Source organism: Nothobranchius furzeri, chromosome 4 (assembly GCF_043380555.1).
Source record: "Nothobranchius furzeri strain GRZ-AD chromosome 4, NfurGRZ-RIMD1, whole genome shotgun sequence".
In the NCBI taxonomy this organism is placed as follows: Eukaryota; Metazoa; Chordata; class Actinopteri; order Cyprinodontiformes; family Nothobranchiidae; genus Nothobranchius; species Nothobranchius furzeri.
Genome location: NC_091744.1, coordinates 15,446,933 through 15,458,739, shown reverse-complemented (window position 1 = coordinate 15,458,739; position 11,807 = coordinate 15,446,933). Strand labels below are relative to the sequence as shown.

General features: G+C 37.1%; 1 protein-coding gene across 1 annotated transcript; it reads left to right on the top strand.

Annotated features, from left to right (window-relative positions):
* The first annotated feature begins 423 nt into the window (after window positions 1-423).
* Window positions 424-6,528, top strand: cyp3a65 (cytochrome P450, family 3, subfamily A, polypeptide 65). Its single transcript, XM_015964588.2, has 13 exons — window positions 424-581; window positions 680-773; window positions 1,845-1,897; window positions 2,066-2,165; window positions 2,253-2,366; window positions 4,116-4,204; window positions 4,287-4,435; window positions 4,722-4,849; window positions 4,929-5,004; window positions 5,082-5,242; window positions 5,446-5,672; window positions 5,767-5,929; window positions 6,259-6,528. The coding sequence occupies exons 1-13, from the start codon at window positions 514-516 to the stop codon at window positions 6,334-6,336; spliced, it is 1,500 nt and encodes a 499-aa protein (XP_015820074.1). The 5' UTR covers window positions 424-513; the 3' UTR covers window positions 6,337-6,528.
* Window positions 6,529-11,807: the final 5,279 nt, after the last annotated feature.

Below are 11,807 nucleotides of genomic sequence, written 5' to 3'. Positions count from 1 at the left end.
ATGAAAACATGTCTGGACGTGTTTCTGTGTGAGCCCAGTGAAATCTAAACTAAATCAGTAGAAATAAAACAAATTAAAAGACTGATATAAAGATTAAACCTCCAACTTTTACACTTTGGATTTGAGTTTTAATTGTTTTTACATTTTCACTGGTCTTATATTCCTGGATAACTCAGAACAAATAGCACACACGAATAAAAGCTCATTTGAAAGTAAATAACTGATTGCTTTGTGCTGTTATGATGCAGCTTTTGTTTGCCGTGTCATCCCCTACACAGGCTGTATAATAATTTAGTTCAGATTACAGAATTTCAGATTGATGATCTGATACAACTATTAAGCTGCTAGCGTTCTTAGGCAAACATTCACCCGACACTCCTGGCTGCTATTGGTTCAACTCTCACACACTTCCTCTTCTCACGTAACAAGTCTGCTCAGACTTAAAAGCCTCGGGTCAGGACTGAAAGCTCCACAAAGGCTGGTGCTACCACTGAAGAGACTAAACCTGCAGAGATGGGCAGCTTCTACCTCTCGGCGGAAACATGGACCCTGCTGGTTGCTTTTGTCACGCTGCTCATTCTGTGAGTATAAAATAATCTGAATGTTTCTAAATGACTTACATTTTTCAGCCCCCTTCTGTTATCTATGAATTTTCACCCATATTTGTTGTTTTCCCCAGTTATGCCTACTGGCCCTACAGGGCATTTAAAAATCTTGGTGTGTCTGGTCCCAAACCCATCCCCTTCTTTGGCACTATGCTGCATTATCGAAAGGTGGGAGTTTATTTTTCTGCTCTATAGAAGATAGAATGAGATCATTTCTGTGGAAATTTAGTGAAAACAATCAGCATACAACTCTTTGAACAGCTTCAGTTTAGAGAAACAGAGAATAAATTTGATCAAATATAAGAATAGGTTTAGTTACAAAGTGTCTCTAAACAACTCCAAGCTTATGAACCTCTGAATGATATTTTATTTCCTTGTGTTGTGATAAATTTCATATTAAATTGTTATTGCAGCAGAATTGTTATGAAATTACAGCCAGAACAAATCTGTTTGGACATTCCCCAATCCATTTCCCTGTTGTTGCAAAACAACAACAGCATTTTATGTAAACAACCAAGTGATGTCAAATTTATCATGGTGTAAAGTAGCGATGTAAGAAAATAGCAGTACACTGAAAAATCATAATATTTTGTGTAAATCATGTAAATATTTAAAAGCAATGTATCAATTTATTTTATTGAGAATATAACGTTTTTGTTTGGTGAAATTCAAACTCCGACTGCTAGGTGGCAGTAGTTGTAGGAACCAGGAGATCGCACAATCACACTAGATGTGTTTTGGAAACATCTTGAGTTTTCCAATTAATTTCAGTCTTAAAAATGTAAAAACTGCTAATATCATCTAGCTTTTTGTATCACGATATGTCATACCATCTCCCCTGTATTTTGATATTTATTGTAATGCCAGATTCTTGCTAATACACACCTCTAGTGTAAAGGCTTATAGAATAACATACGCATGAACCGCTAATGTCTTTTTGAGATTAGACTTTATATAACAGTGAAGAAATACTTATTACCTGACCCCATTGTAGTTCAACCCACTCAATATGGCGGTGATGCTGTTATGCTGTCCAGCGCCCAATGGGGCGTCTACGTATTCATGTCTATGATTTATTCTGTATGATTCTAACTAGGAAGATGACACAATGTTGACCGAAATATTTGTAAAAATACAATTTTAAACCTTCAAAGTTGTATTAAGGATGGATAAATTAATAAATAATAATCAATATAATCTATCATTAGTGTTTTTATCTAAACGTGTTTGTCTTCATAGGGATTTTTTAACTTTGATGAAAACTGCTATAAGAAATATGGGAAAATATGGGGGTAAGTTGTTGTTTTTTCACTTCAGCATGTTTACTTAAAGTTTTCTACCATGTAAGCTTCTAAACAACAGTCTGATTATTTGATTTACTGGTATTTATGTGAAACATGACAACTTCACTCATTCATTTCTGTCTCCTCTGTTGTTCGTCCTATTCTTGTGTGTTCCAGCATCTATGATGGCCGCCAGCCAGTGCTGTGCATCGCTGACCCCGCCATGATTAAATCCATTCTGATTAAGGAGTGCTACTCCCTCTTCACCAACCGCAGGGTATGCAATCACCGCCACACAAAACACACCCAGATTATGTGATTTGAGGCTTTTTTGATTTTAAGCTGATTTTTCTTGATATTACAGAACTTCCGTCTGAATGGACCCCTGTATGACGCCGTGTCCATTGCAGAGGACGATCAGTGGAGGAGGATCCGCAGTGTCCTCTCTCCTTCCTTTACCTCAGGAAGGCTGAAAGAGGTGAGCTCTTTTAATTGAGCTAAAACCACATTCAGTAAACTGAATATTATTTTGGCTCGGCACAGTGGCGCCCCTAGAAAATTTTCATGGGGGGCAAAATGGGGCCAGTGAACATTTTGGGGTGGCCCACTAAATTGGTCCCTGTGGTAATTCAGGGAAGATTTTTGCCTGAATTTTAGACTTGCTCCATCATTCTTTTCCATAAAAATAAATAAATAAATAAATAAATAAATAAATAAATAAATAAATAAATAAAAATTTCAAGAGGTCTATGCAATTGCCTGTTACAGTCCAACGGTCAACATCCATTGCGGCCAGATCGAAAAATACTTTTATTTACTTAGCTTATAAACCATGAATTGGTTCTTGTTAAATCATCTTTTACACCTGATTTATACTTCTTCTTCTGCGTTGGTGCAGAGACACGCAACCTCATTATGCGTCGACACAAGGGCTCTCTGACGGGCTCACAGAGGGTGATGGAGACATGCCAAAAATTTTAAACATCTGTCAAAAGTGATGGAAACAGCAAGCTTTTGATTGGTCAGGACACCGCTTCCTGTAAATTTGTCAACAGCACCATTAAAAAGTTAATTGGTATTTAGCGGCAGACCCAGAACAGATTGAAGGACGCACTGCGGAAAACGTCCGAAAATATGAACGTTTGTCCACCCGTGACTGAAGGAGTACAAAATACGAAGCAAACATGAATGGAAATGACGGGAAACATAGGTTTAGAGGAGGTGACTGCAGGAAGAGATGGAGGAGAATGAAAGACAAATTTGTCCAAGTTATTAAGTTTCTGAAATACATGAACACAATAGTAAATACACTATCGTGAACCGGATACATGAGTGTTATGGTGGCATGATACCACAGAAAATTGCCACGCCCCCTGCTGTCCTGGGGGGAATTGCTTTACAACGCTCCGCTGCCTGTGCAAAAGTTTGCATGTGAAAACCTTTCCAACACTCCGTGTGCGTCTCTCCGTTGCAGAGCTGACAGAGAAGTATAAATCAGGCCTTAGGTGTTCTCATTTGTATTTTTATTAGGTTTTATGACTATACAATAGCCACGTTGGTGGTTTATTGGTTTTTATCTTATGTGGCTTTTTTATGCTTTGCTGATTGTCCTTTTATATTTTATTTTCCTGTACTATAAGTGAAGCGCTTTGGTCAGATCCTAGCTGTTTGGAAATGCGCTTGATAGATAAAGTGGTATGGTATGATTTTCCCCCCTAAGTTTTGAGAAACAATCATTTCAGAAAAAGACTAAATTTCCCTTGGTTATCTGAGTTCTTGTTTCAAATTTAGTCATTCTAGAGTTTTAAAAGTTTAATTTGCCTGTTGCTGTTTCAACAAGAACATCCACAAAAATATTGGGTTTTGTACTTTAAAAAAAAATGATGAGCAGTAACATACACATTTAAATTGTGATTTATTAAAAAATTATTTAATACATGTTATTGCAATAACTGATTCATTGGCTTTAACATTTCTGTCTTAATTATAGAAGGTCAGTGTTATTAATTAACAGGGGCTGGGTGGTTGTCTTTCTTGCGGTGGCCAGTGGGGTGACCAACAATTTTCCAGGGGTGGACATGCCCCCCCTCTAGCTACCCCTTGGAGGTGCCACTGGTTGAAAACTTGCATTTGGGTGCTGGCTGATTTTTTTGGCTCACTTCCTTTTTTCATAGACATGTGACCTGTGATTATTATTACTGTGTTTTGCTGTCCGTGCACTCTTCAGATGTTTGACATAATGAAGCAACATTCTGCAAATCTGACCAGCAGCATGAAGAAGATGGCGGACAAGGATGAACCGTTAGAACTGAAAGAGTATGAACACTTTATGATGAAGTCAGAAAATTAATAAATGTTGCTTAGGAGGTTTTATATAAACACTTGTGTGCACCAACAGGTTTTTTGGCCCCTACAGCATGGATGTGGTTACCAGCACAGCCTTCAGCGTGGACATCGACTCCCTCAACAATCCATCTGACCCTTTTGTCACAAACATCAAGAAGATGCTGAAGTTTGACCTGTTCAACCCTCTCTTCCTTGCTATCGGTAACGTTTTATGATGATTGGCACATTTGATAAGTTTAAATTAGAGTGAATGTTTACTTGAGTAAAGGAAGAATGCTAGCTTTTAAACTGGTTTATGGTTCAAATCCATCTTAAGACTAACTAAAGAATTTTCTTTTACCAAAATAAACCAATGTGCAGAGTAGACATTAAGTTTAACTTGGGTTTGTTTTAATCCTTTTTTAAAGTTGAAGCCATAAATTAAAGCTCACCTTTCTTTTTTTTCTTTTTCTTTTTTTTTTTGTTGCAAATTTATATCCAATTTCAGCTTTCTTCCCCTTTCTTGGTCCCATTTTTGAAAAAATGGAGCTTTCCTTCTTCCCTGCTTCGGTGACAGACTTCTTTTATTCTTCTCTGCAAAAGATCAAGTCTAATCGAGACAGCAGCAAGAAGCAGGTACAAAAAGAGATTTTAATCAAATCTTTACATGAACTAGTCCAGAGAGACGATCCCATCTGCTCTCCTTTACTTTTAGGGTCGAGTAGATTTCCTCCAGCTGATGATTGATTCCCAAAAACACAACGACCCCACCGGGGTGCAGCAGGACAAAGGTGATACACACATACACACACATGCACACACACCGCTTAAAGGTATTCCAATCTCAACATCTCTTTAATTCCTACAGGTTTAAATGATCATGAGATCCTCTCACAGTCCATGATTTTCATTTTTGCTGGCTATGAAACGAGCAGCAGCTCTCTCACCTTCTTGGCTCACAGTCTGGCTACAAACCCAGAGGTCATGAAGAAGCTCCAGGAGGAGATCGATGCCACCTTCCCAAACAAGGTATGTTTGAGGTGGTGGGACACAAAATTTGAAAAGTAGAAACTTTAACTTTGCTTTCATTAGATTTTGGACAATCCCTTCCTCACATTAAAACAGTATTTTTACCATCTAAATCCTGTCTGCACAAGGTGCTTTCTTCTCTCTGCATCTCTCATCCATAATTATCGATGTCGTGGTGTAAACAGGTGTGTTTGTGTTTGCAGGCTCCTATTGAGTACCAGGCTCTTATGGAGATGGAGTATTTGGACTGCGTCATCAACGAGTCTCTGCGTATCTACCCCATTGCCCCGCGTCTGGAGCGTGTTGCCAAGGCGAGTGTGGAGATAAACGGTCTTCTGATCCCCAAAGACATGGTGGTTCTGGTCCCCACGTGGCCCATTCACCGGGACCCCGAACTGTGGCCCGAACCTGAGAAATTCAAACCTGAGAGGTGAGTCAGAGATAAAATAATCATTACATTTTTAAAAGTACACATCTTCTCCACATCTGCACTTTTACACACTTGTGTACTTTTGTGCAATTAGATTCAGCAAGGCCAACAAGGAGAAAATCGACCCGTACACGTACATGCCTTTCGGGGCAGGGCCTAGGAACTGCATTGGGATGCGGTTTGCTCTGGTGATGATGAAACTGGCCATAGTGGAGATCCTCCAGCGGTACAGCTTCTCCGTTTGCAAGGAGACCGAGGTGAGCCCACAGTTACATCTTCACACTGCCTGTTATTGCTTCCTGCACGGCGGGTCCTGAGCAAACATGAGTCATGGGTAATTACACAGACATTTAGAGTAGTGTTATACAACAGCACAGGATTTATCTCTGCTAGTGCAAAGGTCAAGGTGCTGATCTTTGTGTACTGATACCTGTATGAAGAATAACCTCTGTAACCAGCCATGTGTCAGGTTCATGTTTCTGTCATCTCTGCTGCCTCCTGTTGTTTGAAGATTTGAAATAATACGTAAAGCGTTGGTTTTGTGCTTTGTTGACGTTTTATGTCCCTACATTTAATTTCCTGACAGATCCCCATTGAGATGGACATCCAGGGTCTGCTCATGCCCAAACGGCCCATCAAACTGAAGCTGGCGCCTCGCTCTTAGACGTCCAAAAACAGGAACAAAATCATTCATCCTTATTTTGTTTGTGATGCTTACATTTCTTCTCTGTATAAAAACTTGATGTCAGTTTTTCTTTTGTTCTTTTTCTAGTAAAGCAGAACAGCTGTGTAGTTTTGTATGACTTAATTCAGAATAAAGTGACAAGTGAAACATTTCTAAAACCTGAAACAGTAATTAGATTTGGTTCTGTGTGTGTTTTTATGTTCATATGTTGATTTTTGAAAAGAGGAACAAGGATTACCACCACACTCCTGTAAGGCAGAGACAAGGAGACACTTTTTTTAACTTTCTTTAACAAGTTGATGACATAATTCGCTAAAAATCACAAAAAAACTCATCTGCAAATGTTTTTTTATACAAGGGAAACAATACAAAGCACCGTTAATATTTCACAAAATGAATAAAACACATTTTAGGATTTCAAGTACTCCAAATGGTGTTTAAATAGGCAAAAAGCAAAATGAGTTCCTCTTCGAGGACACACCTGAGAACTGATTAGGTTCAAAGTTCATAGAGGGGTTTTAATTGTTTGAATGCTGTTAAGCATTCAAACTATTGTTTTCCTGTTTTTCTTTCTTTCTTTCTTTCTTTCTTCTTCTTCTTCTTCTGCTTCCGTACACTTTTTGAACCTCTTCTACTCCTTCAAATTTTGAGCTATTTCAACAATTTTATATCAAAACGTTCTCGTTAAGCTCTTTCTGGCTATTACTTTTGGCATTGATATCTTTAAAATTTTTCGAGTTATTAAGCTTTTTCAGCGAAAAATTTCCCATTGAAATGAATGGGATTGGTCAATTTTCAGCAAATTCCTATCACTTTTTTGACCTAAAACTCTATTGGGTTCCTTTTAATTTAGAGACTTCATTCAAAGTTTAACAAACTCACAAGACTTTCCTGTTTAACATATTAAAAAGGCGTTTTGATATCTTTTACGGTTTTTTCTAAAATCGCAGGTAGAAGTTGAGGTACGACTTGAAATTTTCAGAAAAATTCACAAAAGCTATAATGGGGAAAGATAGGAGCAGTGACCATCCCTTGCTCCATTTCCGGCATTGTCCCGAGAGAACCGTAGGTCCGATTGAGATGAGACACACGGTGACGTACAGCTAACGAATATACCTTTGTTTTGAGCTATAATTCATGATTGTACTCCAAACATTGTGGTCGTACGGTTCATTTGTTTGAGAAAATTCAAATTTAAAAAAATGTCTCTCACCACTCTAAACTGAAAATTCTGCACTCTAACTTTTGAATTTCACATCTTCTGCCGTTTGGACTACCAAAACAAATTATAACTCAAAAAGTAGGAATTTTTGTCAGCTTTTCAGAATGGCTTTCATTGTATCTGTGAGTGTTACCGTTCTTTCGCTACAAGCCTCAGAAAAAGGAGATACCCAGATTTTCCCTCATTGAAACCCATGTTAAAGGAACAGAGATTTTCTCCTCTGATCGGCGTCAGACAGCTAAAAGTTTCTCGTCATAGCTTCTAGACAATTCATGGTAGGCACATAAAAATTGGCACAGATGACCAGCAAAGTCTTCTGCCGCTTACGCTTTTTGAATTTTTCAATTCGGTGCAGTACTTTTCGAATGGTGATGAGAAGTTTGACAGGTCCAATTTCACTTCTGAAGGACAGATTTAAAGGCTTCTCTAACTAGAAAAATTGCATTTGTTGCACAAATGCTGTTTGAATGCTGGATAGCTGAAACTGTAGGCTGAAGCTGCTGAACAACTGAAGCTGAAACAAAGCAAAACTGTCAAAATGAGCTGAATGTATTTAAAGATTTAGAAGCAAAAATCACCAACAAGTGTAATAAAGCTCAGAATATTGGCGATGAATGGATAAAAAATGCTAAACAGCAGAAAACTTTAATCTTTGAACATTTATTAAAAACTCGAAATTTGAAATGTTAAACAGCTGGCATTTGAATGAGAATAGTTTAACGGGTACATTTTTACAATTGGCTGAACTGTGAATTTAGAAATATTTGCTGATATCTGAAACTGATATATTAAAATATGTTCAGATTTGATGTGGGATGGATGAATTGTTGGACGAATGAAATAACGGATGGATTGTTGGATGGATGTTAGATGGTTTATTGGATGGATGGATGGATGGATGGATAGATGGAAGCATGTATGGATTTATATGTAGATGGATGGATTCCTTAGGCCAAGCCGATCGATTTGATGTCTCACATGCGTGGGTGTGTAATTCCATTCAGCCAGAAGATGATTGACCTCTCTCAACCACTCAGGGAGCTGGGAGGGAGCGGGGCACTTTCCCACCTTCTGACAGTCAATCAAATTGAACTTATTTCTAGTTTTAAGTACAAACAGTTCAAAAAGATCAAAAACAGGAGTCTGTTAATGGCTCAATATTCTGCTTTTTATATTCATTCCTATGAGACTTGGTTAAAGTGATTTGTAGTTCCTTGTGTTGCCATGGTAACAGATGACAGGAGTCTGCATTAACAAAGCTATGTACAATAACACATGATTCATTTAAACTTTGAATAACATTTCTATATTAAAGTATGTTGATACAGTTATGTCTAAAATGTTGTTAAAGGTTGTTGCTAAGCACGTTGCCATGGTAACGCAGAACACAATATCAAGTTAATACATGACTCCTGGGACCAAGCAGGTTGAATTGATGTACCATATGTGTGGGTGCACATTTCCTTTTAGGCAGAAGACGAATGAATACTCTCAGCCAATGAGAGAGCAGCGAAGGAGGAGGGGCGGTTCCTGCCTTCTGACTAGTGTTAAAATGTCAGCTATGCTGCTAGTTTTAAGTGTATAGAGCTGGTTGGTTGGTTGTTTGTTTGTTTGTTTGTATGGATGGATGGATGGATGGATTCCTTAGGCCTAGCCGATCGATTTGATGTCTCACATGTGTGGGTGTGTAATTCCATTTAGCCAGAAGATGATTGGCCTCTCTCAACCAATCAGGGGGCTGGGTGGGAGCGGGGCACTTTCCCACCTTCTGACGGTCAATCAAATTTAACTTGTTTCTAGTTTTAAGTACAGATAGTTCAAAAAGATCAAAACAGGAGTCTGTTATTGGCTCAATATTCAGCTTTTTAATATGCATTCCTATGAGACTTGGTTAAAGTGATATGTAGTTCCTTGTGTTGCCATGGTAACAGATAACGCAAAATTGAATACAAGATTCCTGAGACCAAACTGGTCAATTTGATGTGTAATATGTGTGGGTGCTGGATCCTGATTGGACAGAAAATGGTTGAACAGTCTCAACCAATCAGAGAGCAGCACTGTTTTCCGCCTTTTCCCCTGGCTGTTGGAGGCCAGCAGCTGTACTCCTGTTGCATTCAAACTATTGTTTTCCTGTTTTTCTTTATTCTTCTGCTTCTTCTTATTCTGCTTCCGTACACTTTTTGAACCTCTTTTTCTCCTTCAAATTTTGAGCTATTTCAACAATTTTATATCAAAACGTTCTCGTTAAGCTCTTTCTGGCTATTACTTTTGGCATTGATAGCTTTAAAATTTTTCGAGTTATTAAGCTTTTTCTGCGAAAAACTTTCCCATTGAAATGAATGCGATTGGTCAATTTTCAGCAAATTCCTATCACTTTTTTGACCTAAAACTCTATTGGGTTCCTTTTAACTCAGAGACTTCATTCAAAGTTTAACAAACTCACAAGACTTTCCTGTTTACCATAGTAAAGAGGCTTTTTGATATATTTTACGGTTTTCCTAAAATCGCAGGTAGAAGTTGAGGTACGACATGAAATTTTCAGAAAAATTCACAAAAGTTATAATGGGGAAAGATAGGAGCAGTGACCCTCCCTTGCTCCATTTCTGGCATTGTACCGAGAGAACCGTAGGTCCGATTGAAATGAGACACACACTGGCTTACAGCTAACGAATATACCTTTGTTTTGAGCTATAATTCATGACTGTACTCTAAACATTGTGGTCGTACGGTTCATTTGTTTGAGAAAATTCAAATTTTTCTGCTGTTTAGGATTGTTTTCTCCATTCTTCACTTTTTGTGCTTTATTTACATTTTGGTGCTTTTTGCTTCTAAATCTTTCAAAACATTCAGCTCATTTTAACAGTTTAGCTTAGTTTCAGCTTCAGCAATTAGTTTCTGAATTCAGCATATGATGCTAATTTCACAGTTCAGCTAAATGTAAAAATTAAACTGTTAAACTAGTCCTACTGAAATAACAGGTGTTTAGACATTTTAGCTGTCCAATCTTTTAAACAGTGTTCACAGATTTGAGTTTTCTGCTATTTAGGATTAGTTTTCTTGATTCTTCACTTACTTTTTGTGCTTTTTTTGCTTCTTGGTGCTTTTTGCTTTCACATCTTTCACTACATTCAGCTCATTTGACAGTTTAGCTTAGTTTTAGCTTACTTCAGCTATTCAACAACTTCAGCAATCAGTTACCAAATTTAGCATAAACTGCTAATTTCACAGTTCAGCTAAATGTAAAGATTAAACTGTTAAACTTGGCAAACTGAAATAACAGGTGTTTAGACATTTAAGCTGTCCAGATTTTTATATTATGTTCACAGATTTAAGTTTTTTTTTTTTTTTTTTTTTTTTTTTTTTTTTTTGCTATTTAGCATTATTTTTCTCTATTCTTCACTTACTTTTTGTGCTTTATTTGCTTGTTGGTACTTTTTGCTTCTACATCTTTCAAGACATTTAGCTCATTTTGACAGTTTTGCTTAATTTCAGCTTCAGTTCAGCTGTTCAGCAGCTTCATCTTACAGTTTCAGCTATCTAGCATTCAAACAGCATTTGTGCAATAAATGCAATTTTTCTAGTTTGAATTAAGACAGGGACACAATGAGTTGCATATTTGAAAATTTGTCTGTCATATTTTTGGTCTGTCAACTGTTAAATTAGACTAAAGACGCTTTAGGAGAAAACATTTAACAGAACATTTTTTAAAATGTGCAGCAATTTTAGGCAGCATTTTCATTTCAATCACCACAAAAATTATTGTTTTCAAGTATACACTTAATAACATCTGCAAAATTACACACAAATAATTTGTTATTAATGGAAATTATACACAAAATTCAAGCAATTTTTAATTTGAAACTACTATTAGAATTCCCTATAGAATTAATTTAATATAAAGACGCATTTCTGGTTCATTCATTATGTTTTGTTTATGTTTATTTCACGATAATCAAAGAGTAATAAAGAGCCTACAGATGTGGACAAAATTCTTGGTACCCTTTGATCAATGAAAGGCAAACCCACAATGGTCACAGAAACAACTTCAACCTGACAAAAGTAATAATAAATACAAATTCTAGGAAAGTTAACTAATGAAAGTCAGTCATTGCTTTTCAACTATGCTTCAATAGATTTATTAAAAAAATAAACTCATGGAAGAGGCCTGAACAAAAAATGATGGTTCTCCTAACTTAATATTTTGTGGCACAACCTTTTGAGGCAAACA

What these genes read in the sequence shown, in the direction of transcription:
- cyp3a65 (XM_015964588.2), top strand. Translation starts at nt 514, where the DNA reads ATGGGCAGCTTCTACCTCTCGGCGGAAACATGGACCCTGCTGGTTGCT. An exon ending in CTATGCTGCATTATCGAAAG is followed by an intron (nt 774 to 1,844) that starts GTGGGAGTTTAT and finishes TTGTCTTCATAG; the next exon opens with GGATTTTTTAACTTTGATGA. An exon ending in GAGACAGCAGCAAGAAGCAG is followed by an intron (nt 4,850 to 4,928) that starts GTACAAAAAGAG and finishes CTTTACTTTTAG; the next exon opens with GGTCGAGTAGATTTCCTCCA.